The 19,903-nt window shown below is 48.0% G+C and overlaps 1 protein-coding gene across 5 annotated transcripts in view; it reads right to left on the minus strand.

The window, feature by feature from the left end:
* Positions 1-224: 224 nt before the first annotated feature.
* Positions 225-19,903, minus strand: part of NUP214 (nucleoporin 214) — a 165,262-nt gene continuing 145,583 nt past the window's right edge. For 2 of the 5 annotated variants that reach the window (XM_030207808.1, XM_030207807.1), the window contains 5 exons: positions 14,678-14,827; positions 5,725-5,896; positions 3,820-3,986; positions 2,726-2,750; positions 225-406 (listed from right to left, as the gene is read on the minus strand). In XM_030207808.1, coding sequence (XP_030063668.1) covers positions 373-406; positions 2,726-2,750; positions 3,820-3,986; positions 5,725-5,896; positions 14,678-14,827 — 548 coding nt within the window. In that variant the 3' untranslated portion in view covers positions 225-372. Of the gene's footprint in view, positions 407-2,725; positions 2,751-3,819; positions 3,987-5,724; positions 5,897-14,677; positions 14,828-19,903 lie in introns of those variants that run through there. The other 3 variants (XM_030207810.1, XM_030207809.1, XM_030207811.1) reach the window with 2 other exon arrangements.

Here is a 19,903-nt window from a genome sequence, read left to right on the forward strand (position 1 = left end):
AACCACTAGGGTCATTATCTCTCCTGGCATAAAGTGTCTAAAGGGATCCTGTGGGATGTGAGTGACACTGCTGTAGCCTGTACACATTATAACATTTCTGTTATTCGGGGTGGCACAGGTATCCACTGTAGTTGAACATCAGAACTACATTTTGTCCTATGCCTTGCTCAGATTATTGAACACCTCACCCAGCCCCCCAAGCAGTAATAAGCATCACATACGCATGGAAGCAATAAAACCAATTTATTTAAAGGTGGTGCAATGAGCTGCATAAAGACCTTTCATTATTCAGTAATTGAAAAGGAAACTTGAGTGGTCTGTGGTCAGCACTGCTTCTTCTTGAATAGAGAACTAAAAATGACTCAGCCCCTTTCAGCTCCTCCATCCGCTGAAGCCTGAGGCAGATCTGAAACAGAAGGACAGCCAGGGTCAGGGAGCAGCCTGGCAAAGCATGTCAACCCCTCTACACAGGGAGAAAAGGGTTTAGGGTTAACTCATGCAACCGGGTTTACTATAGAAGCGGGAAAAAAAGAGCCTCCTGTGTACTGGTTAGTGCATTCTGTCTGCTGTCAGTAATCAGAGGCTTTACCTCTTACCTTCATTACACACACTGACTTTACAAGTCAAGACCTTTTAGGACGTGGCAGTTTCTTACTGCACTTTTGTACTGCCAACTCGGAGCTCTTTCTTGAACCCTGTAATCCTGGTCCTGACCCTGAATCCAGCCACTAGATGATACCACTATGTAATGATCATAACTCCATCTCCAGCATATCCCAGGGGCCTTCAGCATACCAAGCCAACCCTCTAACAATCCATTTCAATAACATTGGAGGGACTGGCAGAGGACCTCAAAAACATTGTGGCTACATAGCTATATAGTGATCAAGATGGGGAACCTGATAGTACAGTGGCAGTACTGCTGTGAAGGATCTACAGAAACACAGCCCATCCTCACCTCAGTAACCATTAACTTCCTCCTTTTCCTAAAGGATCCCACATGCCTGTCCCAAGCTTTCTTAAAATTCTGATACAGCCCTCATCTCCACAACCTCCACTGGGAGGTCATTCCACGCATCCACCATCTTTTCTGTGAAAGAGTATTTTCTTAGATTTCTCCTAAGCCTATTTCCTCTTAACTTCATCCTATGCCCTTTCATTCCAGAGCTTTCCTTCATTTGAAAAAGGCTGACCTCCTGAGGTATTTAAACGTCTCTATCATATCCCTTCTCTCCCACCGTATACATGTTGAGGTTTATAAACCTGTCCCCATATGTTTTATGACGGAGACTGCTTACCAATTTTGTAGTTGCCCTCTGGACTGACTCCTTCCTGTTTATATCTTTCTGTAGGTGTCGTCTCCAGAATTGCTCAAAGTACGCTAAATAGGGCTTCACCAGAGACTTATACAAGTGCACTATCACCTCTTTTTTTCCTGCTTCTCATCCCTTCTCCTTATGCACCCAAGCATCCTTCTGGCTTTGACCATTGCCTTTTCTACCTGTTTGGCCACTTTAAGGTCATCAGACACAATCAGTCCCAAGTCCCGCTCTTCTTTTGTACATAGAAGCACTTCACCCCCCATACTATACCGTTCCCTCGGATTCTTGTTACCCAAGTGCATGACCCTGCATTACTTAACATTAAATCTTAGTTGCCAATTATTGAACCATTCTTCAAGGTTCACTAGATCCTTCCTCATGCCTTCCACACCCTCCAGGGTATCTACCCTATTACAAAGTTTGGTATCATTCGCAAAGACAAACCTTACCAGGTAGTCCTTCTGCAATATCACTTACAAAGATGTTAAAAAAAGCTGGCCTGAGGACCAATCCCTGCAGTACACAATTGATAACATCCCTTTCTTCAGATAAAGCTCCATTTACCACTATCCTCTGACTCCTTCCATGTAACCAGTTTTTAACCAAGTCAGCCAGTCTAGGTCCCATACCAAGGGTGCTCACTTTATTAGTCGCCTGTGTGGAACCGTGTCAAAGGATTTGCTAAAATCCAAATACACCACATCTAGCAACCCTCTCACATCCAACTGTTTGATCAACCAGTCAAAGAAATCTACCAGACATGACCTGCCTCTAATGAAGCCATGCTGCCTTGGGGTATTGCAGTCCCATTTGATTCAAAAATCCTCACAATCCTAGAAGCATTTCCATTACAGGGCTATCTCCTGCTCCTCCAGCAGCAGGGGATACTGTGAGGGGAACATGGGATCACTGCCCCACTGTCTCTTTTTTAGGTTGTTATGAGGGGATACACAGGGCTGCCCCCTGATCTTCAGACTGACAGGGATGCTGGGAGGGATACGCAGAGCTCTGTCCCATTCCTCAGGCAGGGAGGGGGTGAGGAATGATGTAGTGGATATGCATACTGGTTCAGCCTAACACATCATAAAATCTCCTGTCAACACTAAGCAACAAAACAATGAGGGGGGATGCAGATACACTCTCCAAACAATCCCTTTTCCACTAGTTCTGCCATTTATCTGCTTTATTTCATGCCAGTGGTGTACCAGTAGGGTGGGGGATCAGGAGGGGGCAGGGGAGTATTGGAGGAGGAGCTAGAAGGTTAAAAAACAAAAGCAGGATGTTGTGGTGTGTTTGGGGGGGGGAGCACAAATGTAAGAACTGGCCTTCATATGCTGAAGACCCATGGTACACCACTGTTCGATGTCATTAAAACTGGTTACATGGTTGAAATAGGTACTTACTGGTTAGGTGATCCGAAACCAAAGCCTGAAACAAAAAGAGTAAAAGTCTATTCAGTTTTTGGGGATAAATGCACCTGACTCAGCAAACAAGGGCCCCTCCTAACTCCCTGACCCAACGTTCACCTAATGTGGCACTTGCTAAACATGACCTCGTACTGAGCTTTACTGAATAACATGGAGGACTAGGACAGATGAAAGCAGGATTCCCCACTGCTCTAGACCACCCCCACCCCCTAATTTCTTGGAACAATGGCTATTCCCTCACCAATTAAGATTTATAAAATGCAAAATGTTTTTGGAAGAAAGGCTTGAGAATGGAAATATGAGAGAGACATTTAAATACCCCTGTGGCATAAATGCACAGGAGGGAGGCCTCTTACCATTGAAAGGAAGCTCTGGAACAAGGAGAACATAGGACAAAGGTGGGAAGGGATAAACTCAGTAGTAATCTAAAGAAATTTCTTGATGGAAAAAGTGGTGAAAGGACTGTATGTGAATTCAAAACAGCATGGGAGAAGCACAGATGATCTCTGAGGGAGAGGATGGGATTGTAGAACTTAATAGTTGGTATGGATGGGCAGACTGGATAGGCCACATAATTTTGTCATCAATCGTTTTCTGTGTAATTTTACCCCTCATTTTGTTCTCCGTCTGAACTGCCAGTCACCTTGCAATCTATGCAGCTGGCCTGACTTCCTGAGAATGGGAAGAGGCCAGGATAAAGGACCAGAAGAGTGAAGGTAAGGGTTAGGACACAGGATAGTGGGGAGAGGACGAGAAGATGGTACAGGCAGAGGATGTACATCTGAAAGAAGAATGCATTAACCCCTTCCTGCCAGCAATTCTTATTAAAATAATATTACACAATACTCCTTGTCCTATATCTCAGAGGAGGATATCACTGAACAGATCCAAAAGGAAGTCAACACATGAAGTTTGTCCTTTCAAGGAATCTCAACCCCTGTGGTCATTCCTTTTGTATCATGGCTGTTGTTCTAAGCTGTTTAATAAAATAAACAAAAGCATAAAGACAAAATACAAGCAGCCGTCTCATGCACAGCATGTGCACTTCTGGAGCCCAGTCCTTCCCTCACCTCCTCCTCCACTGCTGCCACTACCTCCTCCACTCGAACCAAAGCCAGGGAAGCTGGCGTTCTGGGTCCCGAAGCCGCCTGAAGACTGATGAGACAGCGCACCAAAGCTGGGTGCATTCTGGTTTGCTAGATTGCCAAAACTGCTGGTGTTACCACTGCCACTGAAACTGTGTATGTAGAGAGAGAGAGAGAGAGAGAGAGAGAGAGAGAGAGAGAAGGCACTAAGCACAGCTGCTGCAATCCAATTAGAGGTTCACTGTAGCAATAGGCAGCCACCTTCTCTAAGAAATGTAGTTGGCACATAGCTTGGCTGTCTGCATTATTACCCAGGACTGCATAGGAAGTACGTGAGGATGGTCCTGGATAGTTCCAGTCTCAAGCATTTCAAGGAAGTCTATCAACAAGAACTTTATTCTGGAAGCAGGGCCACAAAATGGGGAAGGCTGATTCTGGGTGCACCCACTGGCAAGTTCTGTAAACTCCAGACCAGGACAAAGGGTCTCACTGCAAATGCAGGAGCAAACACGCAGTGGAAATACTTCACCGGAATAAACGCTATGCTGAAGGGATCAGGAAAAGTCTCAGTCCCAGGGTTTCTCTTGCACTTTTTGCCCTAGCAGGTCTCAGAAGTGTTTCCTCTATCTGAAAAGCAGACATTAAAAATGGAAACAGTGGGGAGGTAGGACCCTAGAACTAGAACTTTCTTCAGCATGAAAGTTAACTGCTTCCTAAATGCAGCACAAACTACCCCCTGTCTCCTCCCCCCTCTCAGGGTCAGATTGTGATGTTCTCATTGCTTCCCCACAGTATCACTCCTTGCTCAGGAAGTCCACAGGAAATGTGCACTGGGGCGCTTTGTCTGCTCTTTCCGCCTTGTCTGAGGCTAAGTTTCTGTTTTAACTGATCCCCCTCATACCTTTTTTTCACCTTCACTCAAGCGCTCCTTATAGTGCGACTGTCCACTATATTAGGAAATTCCATATGCATATAATTGGACACAAGCGAACAGCACAGAAAGGGTTAAGAAGCACAAGCTTGAAAGAGCCACAGGGTGGGGCTAATTTAATAATCAATTTATGATGCATGTAGAGAGAGCTGCTGTCTACACAGAGGTTGGCTCTTACAAACTGGCCTGGTGGTGTACACACAGAACATGTGCAGGTGTTTCCAGCAGTAGGACTAGCACCTCTGTGTGCACTTATAAAATACACACATACTGGAATTACATTATTACATGTCTCCTTTCTCTGGGGAAATTTTATAAGGCGGCACATAAACGCATATATTACCTTTATAAAACAGGTGCAAAACATGTGCCTTTCTTGTCTTGTGTGCTTAGGATGTGAAAATGGCTTATCCAATAAAGGCAATCAGTGCAGATAGTAATGTTGTGTGTCTGTGCTTCATGGTCATCCAACTACAGTAAGGTGACCCTGCATATTCCTATAGTATTTCAGGAAAGCTATGACAACTGTGTGTTGGGACATGGAATCTCACTAAAGTGTGAGTCATGTTGGGCCATTTTCTCCCAGAACTTGGGAAGGGTCCTGTAGGACTGAACCTACAACAGCCGCTTATGTCAGACAAAAGCTAGCAACGGCCACTGTCAGTATATATGGACATTTCCTATCCAGGGCAGGGAAATGAAACAAAGACACATAAAAGCATGAGAGAAACAGCAGCATGAAAAGGGAAGGGGTGGAGGGAGGGTGGGCATGGAGAAAAACAGACAGGAGGAGGAAGAGGAATATCTGGCAGCTGGAAGGTTGTGTGTATTGTGGAGTAGATAAATGGAGAGGAAACAGGTGTGGTAGGAAGAGGCAGGACTTGACAAGGGTGTAACTCTGCCCACAGAGACTGATTGTCCGTATTTACTGCACAGTAAACTTCTAGCCGTTCTCTTACCCAAATCCTCCGGTGCTTGCTGCATCTGTACCCTCGCCGAACACTTTGCCTCCCGTCGAGCCCAGAGGGTTTGAAAAGGCTGGGGCTGAACCGAATGCTGGCATCCCTCCAAATCCTGGGGATCCCCCAAATGTAGGAGGGCTGCCGAACACCGGAGCAGCACCGAAGCCACCTGAGCAAAACAGAGGCAAAAACAAAACAAATGGACAGTAACATGAAGCAAATGACAAGACTATAATCCACACACCAAGACCCTGCACCAGCAGCATAACTAGCCACAATCTACACACTGAGACCAGGCGTCAATACTGCACCTAGTTCCAATCTACCCACTGAGACTGTTCTAACACCGACTCTGCACCCACAACATGTCCGGATCACAATGCACACACCAAGACTCTGCACCACCAGCATATATGAATCACAGTCCTTACACTGAGACTCTGCACTGAAATTGCACCCAGTTCCAATCTACCCATTGAGTTTGTACCAACCACACACCCAGCCCTACTTCACACACCTTTGCAACAACAGCGAATACAGATCACAACGCACACACCAAGACAGCAAAGATACTTACCTGTAGCAGATAACTCCTCTTACTCTCTTACCTACATGTTAACCACCTCTCTGACCTCATGTGCAACTTTCTTTCAATTAGTCACCTTATTTTTTAAAACTCCTCCTTTCACTTGTCTATATGTTCCATCTTTGCTTATACCCTACACTTTCAACTAAAATGTTCCATTATGTATTGTGTTGACATTGTAAATAGTATACTAAGCCCATACTTTGTATTGTTATTTGAATATTTTTACTGCTGTAATTGTCTACTGATTATATTTGATTTATTCTTACTGTACACCGCATTGAGTGAATTCCTTCAAAAAGGTGGTAAACAAAGCCTAAATACAAAATATTCTCTGAGGACAGCAGGACTTATATTCTCACAAGTGGGTAATGGGACCCACATTACCCAGTCCGGAGCTTAAAAGAGCTTTGTGGAGCATGGAGCCATGCTCCACTGCGCATGCGTGAGTGCCTTCCTGCTCGCTGTGAGTGCAGTTCCTGCAGTACAAAACTAAAGTATAAGAAATAAAAACAGGAGAAAACTGCAAGGGGAGGCAGGACAGTTTGTGAGAATATAAGGCCTGCTGTCCTCAGAGAATACCTGCTGCAGGTAAATATCTTTGCTTTCTCTGAGGACAAGCAGGCCATAATTCTCATGTGGGGAATCCCTAGCAACCAGGCTCACTGAAAACAACAACCATTGGTCAATTGGTCCTTGCAATGGCGAGGACATAACACAGATTAATCTGTAACTATATACAAACTGTGTGAGAGTGGAGCCTGGAACAGAATAAAATGGGCCTAGGATGGTGGAGTTGGATTCTAGACTCCAAACAAATTCTGCCATACTGTCTGTCCAAACAGACTGTCACATCGGGTGTCCTACTCAAGGCAGTAATGAAGATGTGAATGTGTGGACTGAAGACCACGTTGCAGCCTTGCAAATTCCTTCAATGGAGGCTGACCGCAAGTGGGCTACCAATGCAGCCATGGCTCTGATGTTGTGAGCCCTGACATGACCTGCTAGGATCAGCCCAGCCTGGGCATAAGTAAAAGAAATGCAGTCTGCCAGCCAATCGAGATTGTGTGTTTCTCTGATGGCGTCTTCAATCCTGTTGGATAAAAAGAAACAAAAAATTGTGAGGACTGTCTATGGGGATTAGTCCACTCCCAATAAAAGGCCAATGCCTGCTTGCAGTCCACGGTGTGCAGGGCATTCTCGCCAGGATGGGCATAAGGTCAGGGAAAAAATGTTGGCAAGACAATCGACTGGTTCAGATGGAACTCTGACATCACCTTAGGCAGGAACATATGGTGTGTGCAGAGGACTATTTTGTTGTGATGGAACTTAGTATAAGATGAATCCACCACTAAGGTTTGAAGCTCACTGATCCTGTGAACTGAAGTAACGGCCACCAAAAACATGATCTTTCTGTCAGCATGGACTCTTAAGTACTGTCCTCCAACATGCTCTTCACTACCCAATTGTCTAGATAAGGGAACACATGGACTCCCAGTCTGCGCAGGGATGCTGTGACTACAGCTACACATTTAGTAAAGACAATGGGAGCTAAAGAAAGGGCAAAGGGCAACATGCGGTACTGGAAATGTCATGTTCCCAGCCAAAATCGTAGATACTTTCTGTGAGCTACAAGAATCGGGATGTGTGTGTAAGCATCCGTTAAGTCCAGAGAGCACAGCCAATCATTTTCCTGAATCAAGGGGAAACAATCTTGAATTTTTCTTTTACCAGAAATTTGTTCAGGGCCCTTAGGTCTAGGATGGGACGCATCTGTCTACTTCAGCACAAGGAAGTATCTGGAATAGAATCCCTGCCCTTCCTCCCCTGGTGGAATGGGCTCGACTGTATGGGCCTTCAGAAGGGCGGAGAGTTCCTCTGCAAGTATCTGTTCATGCTGAGAGCTGAAGTAATGAGCTCTCAGTGGGCAATTTGGTGGCTTCTGATGCCAATGCAGGGCGTAACCAAGACGGACTATTTGAAGAACCCACCGGTCGGAGGTTACAAGGGGCCACCTTTCTTGGTAAAACTTCAGCCTCCCCCTGATCTGCAAGTCGTCCAGAACGGTCACTTTCACAGTGGCAATGCACTGCAGGAGCCAGTCAAAAGCTTGTTCCTTGCTTTGACTGGGGAGCTGCTGGGGCCTTAGGCGTATGCTGTTGATGGAAACAAGCATGCTGGGGTTGAGCCTGTTGAGGTGGGTGAGAGGAGGAGGAGGTGTACCTACGTCTCTGCGAGTAGTAGGCACCCCTCCTGAACTTGCCAAAAAAACTCTTAGAGGAGGAGGTAGATGCAGAAGGCGCCCGGAGGAAGACAGAATGAATGGTATCAGTATGTTTATTGATCTGGTCAGTGACTTTAACCTTCTCTCCAAAAAGGCTATTCCCCTCCCCTCCCCCCCCCCCCCCCCCCCCACAGGGCATCTGCCAATCTCTGCTGAATCGCTGGTTTCAAGTCAGAGACATGCAGCCATGAGAATGTATGAAACACTATACTTTGGGCAGAGACCCTGGAAAACACATCGAAAGTGTAAAAGTGTTGTAGGTGCCCCTGGCCAAGAACTTACGACACGCCTTCTGCTGCTTGGGCAACTGGCGAAATGATTCGGCTTGCTCCAGAGGGAGAGTGTGCCAGATCTAGCAGCTTGTTCATCAAGTCCCACAAATATAGGCCATGAGAGCTGGTAAGCTTGAATATGGGACACGAGCATAGAGGCCTGAAACATTTTATGCCCAAAAGAGTCCAAGGTTCTAGCTTCCCTGCTTGTGGGCGCCGAAGCATAGTCTCTAGAACTCTTGGCCCTTTTGAGGGCGGATTCAACCACAAGGGAATGATGAGGCAATTGAGGCTCATCAAACCCAGGGGTACTGTGAATCCAGTACATGGTATCAATCTTTTTGGGAAGTACCGAGACAGACAGAGGGGAATCCCAATTCTGCAAGAGAACATCCTACAAGATCTCATGAAGCGGGACCATCACAGCCTCTCTAGGAGGAGACCCGTAGTCTAGGACCTTGAGCATCTTTCACCCTGGGCTCATCCTCCACCTTCAAAGAAAATGGAATGGCAGCTGCCATTTCCTTGACAAAACAGGGAAGGAAAGGTTCTTTGGAGGAGACTTTCTCCTTTCCTGTGGAGGGATCAGATGGGAGCAAGGCCTGGATGTGCTCATCGAGGGCCAGCACCAGGAAAGGTTGAGGCATCAGCTCAGAGACAGCCTGCAGAACTGCTGGGGTCGAGATGGAAGGCTGGCTGCAAGAAGACTGAGGCACTGGCATCTCCTGTATGGAGGGGGAGCGGTCCTTTCGGCACCGACGCTTCTCGGGGGCTAACTCCCTTAGTGCCCCAGAGCTCCTGGCACTGTGCATCAAGAGGGATCGATGCTGATACTTTTTGGCCTTCACCCGAAGTCGATTATCGAGGCTCCTCGGTGCGAAAGAGGACGATGTCAAATCCTCCCATCACCTTGGGGTCGGGTCCGACACAGGTCAGTCCCGGGGGTTCTGCACAGCAGTAGGTGCTAAGGCAGGTGGAGACCCACTCAATGCACAACTGCTCCCAGTGTCAACAGATCTAGCAGCCAAAAGTACCATTGCAATACTCGACGCCGTTGATGCCAATGCTTTGGACTGAGCTCCAAAAATCTTCACACGAAGTTCTCCGGCCAACTGAGTCCTTTTCTTCATACGAAGACACAGTTGGAAGTGCTATGGTCAAGCCCCAGACATCAAGAATGGGTGTCTATACCACAGATGGTCCAACTGCACCGGATACAGCACTTAAAGCTGCTGGGAACTTTTGTGGACATGGAAAGAAAAACTTTCGTGGCCAAAACAAATGACTCGATGGTGTCAAAAAAGGGGGCTAGGCACCAGAGAAAAATGGAGGGAGAACCTGACCGGAGTCAAGGCCTAAAAGCAACCTGATGACATGGAAAAAATAAGGAAAGGTAAAAGCGGGCAAAATTCACTAAACACAATAAAGAGAAGGGAAGGAGAGACCCGAAACACAGGAAAAAGACAACTAGCCAAAAAAACTAGCTGAAAGTCACTCAAAAAGCTCTACCAGACTGAGCTGTGAGGAAATAAAATAAAAAATTATGTCCTGTCCTCACCATGGTAAAAAACTGCGGGAACCGTGCTCTCGTGGTGAGCAGGAAGGCACTTGCACATGCACAGTGGAGCATGGCTCGTGCTCTACAAAGCTCTTTTAAGCTTGTTATAAGCTCTGGACTGGGAAACGTGGGTTGAGTTACCCACTTGTGAGAATTATGGCCTGCTTGTCCTCGGAGAATCTGCACCCACAGCATATCTGGATCACTATCCTCACACAGACCCTGCACCATGGGCATAGTTTGTGTGTGCGTGTGTGTGTGGGGGGGGGGGGGGGGGGCAGAACGCAGGGCCGGTGCAACGCTGAAGGCAGTTCTCCCTCCGTCCTGTCCTCAGCTCCCCGACCGATAGACCTCCTCCCCGTTCCTCCCCCCCCCGGCGCGTTTAACCTTTTTATTTTCAGTGGCAGCGATGGCGGTGCTTTCTTCTTCACTGCTGTCGCTGCCACTGAAAATAAAAAGGTTAAACGTGCCGGGGGGGGGGGGGGGGCCAGGAACGGAGAGGAGGGCTATCGGTTGGGGAGCTGAGGGAGGGCAGGGAAAATCGCTGCACATGGATGGAAGGGGAGGGCAGGGGGAGAGAAGATATCACTGGACATGGAGAGGAGGACAGGGGAGAGAAGAGATCGCTGGACATGGAGAGGAGAGGAGGGAAGGGCAGAGGGAGAGAAGAGATCACTGGATATGGAGAGGAGGGCAGGGGAGAGAGGAGAATTGCTGGACATGGATGGATGAATGGGGGCAGGGTAGAGAGGAATGTTGCTGGATATGGGTGGATGTAGGCAGGGCAGGGGAGAGAGGAGAGTTGCTGGACATGGATGGATGAATGGAGGGGGCAGAGGAGAGGAAATTATGGGTGGATGTAGGAGAGGGCAGGGGAGAATGGAGAGCTGCTGGACATGGATGGATGGAGCGGAGGGAAGTCAGGAAGGAGATGCACATAGATGGAGGGGAGGGAAGAGAGGAGAAATGCTGGACATGAATGGAGTGGAGGGCAGTTAAGAGAGGAGAAAGGACAAGGATGGAGGGAATGAAAGACAAAAGAAGGAGATGCACACGGATGGAGGGGAAGGGAGACAGGAGAAATGCTGGACATGGATGGAGGGGAGGGAAGACAGAGGAAGTAGATGCACATGGATGGATGGAAGGGAGTGAGGAGAAATGCTGGATATGGATGGAGGGAAAACTGCTGAATTTAAGGGCTGGATCGAAACACTTTGAGGGCAGATACTGAAACTTGAGGAAGGATAGGGACAGGGCTACAGATGGTAGACAGGACTCATAAGGACACAGGAGGATGGTGGACATGGTGAGTGAAAAAAATATCAAATGGAAAGAAGACACTGCATAAAACAGAAGACACTGGGACCAAAGCGAACAGAAAAACTAAATGCTCAGACAACAAAGGTAGAAAAAAGTATTTTATTCAGAATGTATTAATTGGAATATGCCAGCTTTTGGAAATTTGCATCTGTGATATTTTGCATGTAAGTTTCGTTTTTTCTAGTATTGCTGCATGCAGAGTCTAACTTCTTGAGGTAACTTTCCAGTTCAGTATTTTGCCTTCATATTATTTTATTTCTAGTTCCTTGTGTCATATCTGTTGTCATGTGTTTTTCATGTGTGATCAAGGTGCAGTATTCTGCTAGTGTGTAGTATTTGCAGCCCTTTTTGTTTTCATTAGGTAGTGTATTGGTGTTTTAGAGCCCGGTGTAATTACAGTGTTGCCTTTCCACGCATAGTTTTAGCTCGTCATGTCCTTGGAATTAGTGCTGTTATGGTTTGGTAAGGTTATGAGTGGGTTTTTGCACAAGTTTGTGTATAGTGTTTTGCAGTGGAGAGATTGTGTATTGGCCTTACTGAGGTGGCACTAAAACATCAGAAAGGGTGTCGAGCCTAAATCATGACACACTACCCCCTGAAGGATCTACATATAGAGCTTATGCATTTCTAAGGTCTACACTGGCATGGTATGGGAAAGGGGGTGAGGAAATACTACTGGAGAGGAAGAGGGAGTGCCAAAAAAAGCCAGCTCTTTCTCCCTTCTTTCCTTCCTCCATATTAGCATATTCATTTGTGTATATATATGTGTATGTGTATATATATATATATATATATATGTATGCAAATGAATATGCTAATATGCCCGCCCCATTCTTTGCCCCCCCCCCCCAATAAAACAGTCAAACTACGCCCATGCCCTGCACTGACATTGCACCCAGTTCCAATCTACCCATTGAGTCTGCACCAACAACACACCCAGCCCTACTCCACACAGTAAGACTCTGAACCCGCAGCACATCCGGATCACAATACACACACCAAGACTGCACCCACCAAAACTTTGCACCCACAGCATATTCATCCATAATCTATAAGCTAAGCATGTACCCAGCCCATATATGAGACACCAAACCTGGAGTATACCCAACCATAATTCATCACAGAGACCTTGCACCCACAACATACAGGGCTATGACCCACACATTAAGACCCTGTATCTGAATGCAGCCAAATCCACATATCAAGGATCTTACACATGCAGTGCATATGACCATACGAGACCATGCATTAATACCGCACTCTGTCAAGATCCACACAATAAAACTTTGCACTCCTGAACTCACCACATACATGAACACTAGCCATACTAAGACACTTTGCTTGCACTGCACAGGGGCATCATTCATAAACCAAGATCCTGCTCCTGCAGCACACGTGGCCATGATGCACACACATTCTGCACCTAAACTGTGGGTGGCAGAGTGCTGGGAAGCGAATGGTGAACAACAGGATAAGCAGCATGACTATAAAATACAAAGGACTTTTACAGTTGTTAACCCCTGCTCAGAACTGACCTCTGCCAGGTAAACCTTTGAAATTCAGTAACCATGCTCTGAGAACTGTAACTTGGAGGGGTGGGGGATAGGAAGTAAGGGAGGAGATGGAGTGATACGAGAATGCATATGAGGATATGGTTGTGAGAAGGAAGAGGGTAGGGCACTTAAAGTTGCACTATCAGAGCTGTGATAATGACATGCATTTTAATACATGCAGTGAAATTTTAGCCTTGGCAGGGTAGTGCAACTGATATGGTTCGGTTACACTTATGCCTATACTGGCACAGAAAACATACATCTTAAAAGAGCTAGGGCTGAATTATTTAATAGTGTACCAAAGCTCCATTTTCACAGGCTTCTGCCAGACATCTGCTGGGGCAGATAACAGAAGGTGGTTTATGCACTTGTAGAAAGCAAACTTCAACTACCAAAGGCCATGCACGTCATCTACCTTTAACATTAAACATTTCCAGTCCTCTTTTTCCTGCGGCAGAGGACTGAAGACCCTGGACTGATCAGATATGGGAAACAAAATCCTGACCAGGCTCAGAATGTGATTGATGGCTGAGATCGATAAACGTATATTGTGAAAGCAGAATAATATTAATGGTTGCTCAGTCACAGGTCAGTTGAATGGAGCAGGATGCAACACTGGACAGATGTCCATATGACCAAATACAACACACAAGGTGGACATCTTTCCTTTAGAGGACAGTCCATATAAGAATGAAGAGTATGCTATAAAGAACTCATGCAATATCCCATATGATAAACCTGACCAATGTTATGTACAAAAAGTCTACTGTACAGTGAAAAGATAATCTATGACCAAAGTCTACCTAAGGAAGGGGTGGGCAACGCTGCATGGATGTCCATACTACCCCTAGGAGGTCTGCATGAATGTCCGTACTACCCTAAAAGGCTGCAATATTACATAATGTCGGAACCAGAAGTGCACAGAGCTCAATAGACCTTCTGTGATAAATAAATACAAATGTAACTAAAAATGATAAAAACAATGCTAGAATGTCTATTCTGAAAATATTTGTGAAATACAGTATTTAAAATCTACAAAACTCTGGTTAATGACATTTTTTGTGTATACTTCCCATGGTCTCAGGGAATGCATAAAATTCAATGGTGGGTTGCAGGTTGCTCACCCCTGACCTAAGGTGAGGTGAAAGCTGGTTTGTTTTGTCAGACCCAAGACCTCTCCCATACTTTGCACATCCCTTCTCTGACCCCTCCCCAGAACAGACCCCCCAAAGGCACTGCCTCTTCTCACAACAGAAGAACCTGCTTAGGGCATCATCCCCTTCCCTGAATGAAGCATCAATCCAGGCACCATCGTCACAGTCTTCAGAACTGAACCCTCCAGGCAATGCCCCAACTCCTGGCACACTGCATAAATACCTGTTTTGGTTGGGCTAGGGAAACCAAAGCCCTGACTTGCCACACTCCCTCCACCAGCACTGAAAGTCCCTGTGGGCTTCTGATCTCCAAAGGATGAGCTGCCAAATCCGAAGCTCTTAGCTCCACTGTTTCCAAAGAGGCTGGTGGGATCTAGGGAGAAAGAAAAGATACCTGTAAGCAGCTCTCAAAGTACTACATACTTACAAACTAAGAAGATAATTCTGTAACCTTCTGTACCCATATGCATATGTGAAAAAGTATGTATATGCAGACTTCCACCAGTTTTCAAAATGTGCAATTACATTTATACCTGCTCTTTGGCATGTACACGATTTCCTGGTTAATTTGTTTCCATCAAACCAATTTTTTAAATAGTATATGCATAAATGCACACCCCTTCCCCATTTTACCTCTGGAAACACGACATGGTCTGAGTTTAGTTGTACAGGCTGCAAACATGCAACTGTCTATTCACACTAAAGTTTTATAAAACTGTGCACTTGGTTTCTACAAATAAGACATTCCAAGTGTGTAGGGATAAGGCTCTTACATCTTAAGAGGCTGTAAAGAGACCTTATGCTCAGGATTTCCTGTGCAAGGCAGCCCACCATTTCTTACACAAAAAGCGAACATACTTACCTGTAGTAGGTATTCTCTGAAGACAGTAGGACTTATATTTCCACATATGGGTAATGCGGAGTCCGCATTGCCGATCCAGAGCTTGTAATAAGCTTAAAAATAGGTGTTTGAGCGCAAGATGCGCTCTACCATGCATAAACGCGTACCTTCCCGCTCACCACGATTCCACAGGACCAGCAGTACAATATAATGCATAAAAAAAGGAGACAACTCCAAGGGGAGGTGGGAGGGTAAGTGAGAATATCAGGCCTGCTGGCCTCTGAGAATACCTGGTACAGGTAAGTATCTTCGCTTTCTCCGAGGACAAGCAGGCCTATAAGTCTCACATATGGAAATTCCTAGATAACAGGCGCAACAAAAACAACCACCAGTGATCACCTGGGCCTCGAATGGCGAATGCAAAAAGCGAATGCTACATACCTGTAGAAGGTATTCTCCGAGGACAGCAGGCTGATTGTTCTCACTGATGGGTGACGTCCACGGCAGCCCCTCCAATCGGAAACTTCACTAGCAAAGTCCTTTGCTAGCCCTCGCGCGCCCGCGCGCACCGCGCATGCGCGGCCGTCTTCCCGCCCGAAACCGGCTCGAGCCGGCCAGTCCAGTATGTAGCAAGACAATACACTTCAAGGGAAGACTCAACTCCAAAGGGGAGGCGGGCGGGTTGGTGAGAACAATCAGCCTGCTGTCCTCGGAGAATACCTTCTACAGGTATGTAGCATTCGCTTTCTCCGAGGACAAGCAGGCTGCTTGTTCTCACTGATGGGGTATCCCTAGCCCCCAGGCTCACTCAAAACAACAACATTGGTCAATTGGGCCTCGCAACGGCGAGGCCATAACTGAGATTGACCTAAAAAATTTACCAACTAACTGAGAGTGTAGCCTGGAACAGAACAAACAGGGCCCTCGGGGGGTGGAGTTGGATCCTAAAGCCCAAACAGGTTCTGAAGAACTGACTGCCCGAACCGACTGTCGCGTCGGGTATCCTGCTGCAGGCAGTAATGGGATGTGAATGTGTGGACAGAAGCCCACGTCGCAGCTTTGCAAATTTCTTCAATGGAGGCTGACTTCAAGTGGGCTACCGACGCCGCCATGGCTCTAACATTATGAGCCGTGACATGACCCTCAAGAGCCAGCCCCGCCTGGGCGTAAGTGAAGGAAATGCAATCTGCTAGCCAATTGGATATGGTGCGTTTCCCTACAGCCACTCCCCTCCTATTGGGATCAAAAGAAACAAACAATTGGGCGGACTGTCTGTGGGGCTGTGTCTGCTCCAGGTAGAAGGCCAATGCTCTCTTGCAGTCCAATGTGTGCAGCTGACGTTCAGCAGGGCAGGAATGAGGACGGGGAAAGAATGTTGGCAAGACAATTGACTGGTTCAGATGGAACTCCGACACGACCTTTGGCAGGAACTTAGGGTGAGTGCGGAGGACTACTCTGTTGTGATGAAATTTAGTGTAAGGGGCCTGGGCTACCAGGGCCTGAAGCTCACTGACTCTACGAGCCGAAGTAACTGCCACCAAGAAAATGACCTTCCAGGTCAAGTACTTCGGATGGCATGAATCCAGTGGCTCAAAAGGAGGTTTCATCAGCTGGGTGAGAACGACATTGAGATCCCATGACACTGTAGGAGGCTTGACAGGGGGCTTTGACAAAAGCAAACCTCTCATGAAGCGAACAACTAAAGGCTGTCCTGAGATCGGCTTACCTTCCACTTGGTAATGGTATGCACTGATTGCACTAAGGTGAACTCTTACGGAGTTGGTCTTCAGACCAGACTCAGACAAGTGCAGAAGGTATTCAAGCAGGGTCTGTGTAGGACAAGAGCGAGGATCTAGGGCCTTGCTGTCACACCAGACGGCAAACCTCCTCCAATGAAAGAAGTAACTTCTCTTAGTGGAGTCTTTCCTGGAAGCAAGCAAGATGCGGGAGACACCCTCTGGCAGACCCAAAGAGGCAAAGTCTACGCCCTCAACATCCAGGCCGTGAGAGCCAGGGACTGGAGGTTGGGATGCAGAAGAGCCCCTTCGTCCTGCGTGATGAGGGTCGGAAAACACTCCAATCTCCACGGTTCTTCGGAGGATAACTCCAGAAGAAGGGGGAACCAGATCTGACGCGGCCAAAAAGGAGCAATCAGAATCATGGTGCCTCGGTCTTGCTTGAGTTTCAACAAAGTCTTCCCCACCAGAGGGATGGGAGGATAAGCATACAGGAGGCCCTCCCCCCAATCCAGGAGGAAGGCATCCGACGCCAGTCTGCCGTGGGCCTGAAGCCTGGAACAGAACTGAGGGACCTTGTGGTTCACTTGAGATGCGAAGAGATCCACCAGGGGGGTGCCCCACGCCTGGAAGATCTGTCTCATCACACGGGAATTGAGCGACCACTCGTGAGGTTGCATAATCCTGCTCAACCTGTCGGCCAGACTGTTGTTTACGCCTGCCAGATATGTGGCTTGGAGCACCATGCCTTGACGGCGAGCCCAGAGCCACATGCTGACGGCTTCCTGACACAGGGGGCGAGATCCGGTGCCCCCCTGCTTGTTGACATAGTACATGGCAACCTGATTGTCTGTCTGAATTTGGATAATTTGGTGGGACAGCCGATCTCTGAAAGCCTTCAGAGCGTTCCAGATCGCTCGCAACTCCAGAAGATTGATCTGTAGATCGCTTTCTTGGAGGGACCACCGTCCTTGGGTGTGAAGCCCATCGACATGAGCTCCCCATCCCAGGAGAGACGCGTCCGTGGTCAGCACTTTTTGTGGCTGAGGAATTTGGAAGGGACGTCCCAGAGTCAAATTGGAGCAAATCGTCCACCAATACAGGGATTCGAGAAAACTCGTGGACAGGTGGATCACGTCCTCTAGACCCCCAGCGGCCTGATACCACTGGGAGGCTAGGGTCCATTGAGCAGATCTCATGTGAAGGCGGGCCATGGGAGTCACATGAACTGTGGAGGCCATGTGGCCCAGCAATCTCAACATCTGCCGAGCTGTGATCTGCTGGGACGCTCGCACCCGCGAGACGAGGGACAACAAGTTGTTGGCCCTCGCCTCTGGGAGATAGGCGCGAGCCGTCCGAGAATCCAGCAGGGCTCCGATGAATTCGAGTTTCTGCACTGGGAGAAGATGGGACTTTGGGTAATTTATCACAAACCCCAGTAGCTCCAGGAGGCGAATAGTCATCTGCATGGACTGCAGGGCTCCTGCCTCGGATGTGTTCTTCACCAGCCAATCGTCGAGATATGGGAACACGTGCACCCCCAGCCTGCGAAGCGCCGCTGCTACCACAGCTAGGCACTTTGTGAACACCCTGGGCGCAGAGGCAAGCCCAAAGGGTAGCACACAGTACTGGAAGTGGCGTGTGCCCAGCTGAAATCGCAGATACTGTCTGTGAGCTGGCAGTATCGGGATGTGTGTGTAGGCATCCTTCAAGTCCAGAGAGCATAGCCAATCGTTTTGCTGAATCATGGGGAGAAGGGTGCCCAGGGAAAGCATCCTGAACTTTTCTTTTACGAGATATTTGTTCAGGGCCCTTAGGTCTAGGATGGGACGCATCCCCCCTGTTTTCTTTTCCACAAGGAAGTACCTGGAATAGAATCCCAGCCCTTCTTGCCCGGATGGCACGGGCTCGACCGCATTGGCGCTGAGAAGGGCGGAGAGTTCCTCTGCAAGTACCTTCTTGTGCTGGAAGCTGTAAGACTGAGCTCCCGGTGGACAATTTGGAGGTTTTGAGGCCAAATTGAGGGTGTATCCCTGCCGGACTATTTGCAGAACCCACTGATCGGAGGTTATGAGAGGCCACCTTTGGTGAAAAGCTTTCAACCTCCCCCCGACTGGCAGGTCGCCCGGCACGGACACTTGGATGTCGGCTATGCTCTGCTGGAGCCAGTCAAAAGCTCGCCCCTTGCTTTTGCTGGGGAGCCGGGGGGCCTTGCTGAGGCGCACGCTGCTGACGAGAGCGAGCGCGCTGGGGCTTAGCCTGGGCCACAGGCTGTCGGGAAGGAGGATTGTACCTACGCTTGCCAGAAGTATAGGGACCAGTCTTCCTTCCCCCGAAAAATCGTCTACCTGTAGAGGTAGAAGCTGAAGGCTGCCGGCGGGCGAACTTGTCGAATGCGGTGTCCCGCTGGTGGAGAGACTCTACCACCTGTTCGACTTTTTCGCCAAAAATATTGTCCGCACGGCAAGGCGAGTCCGCAATCCGCTGCTGGAGTCTATTCTCCATGTCGGCGGCACGCAGCCATGAGAGCCTGCGCATCACCACACCTTGAGCAGCGGCCCTGGACGCAACATCAAAAGTGTCATAAACTCCTCTGGCCAGGAATTTTCTGCACGCCTTCAGCTGCCTGACCACCTCCTGAAAAGGCTTGGCTTGCTCGGGGGGAAGAGCATCAACCAGGCCCGCCAACTGCCGCACATTGTTCCGCATGTGGATGCTCGTGTAGAGCTGGTAAGACTGGATCTTGGACACGAGCATAGAGGAATGGTAGGCCTTCCTCCCAAAGGAGTCTAAGGTTCTAGCGTCTTTGCCCGGGGGCGCCGAAGCATGTTCCCTAGAACTCTTAGCCTTCTTTAGGGCCAGATCCACAACT

This window comes from Microcaecilia unicolor, chromosome 6 (genome assembly GCF_901765095.1).
Source record: "Microcaecilia unicolor chromosome 6, aMicUni1.1, whole genome shotgun sequence".
Classification (NCBI taxonomy): domain Eukaryota; kingdom Metazoa; phylum Chordata; class Amphibia; order Gymnophiona; family Siphonopidae; genus Microcaecilia; species Microcaecilia unicolor.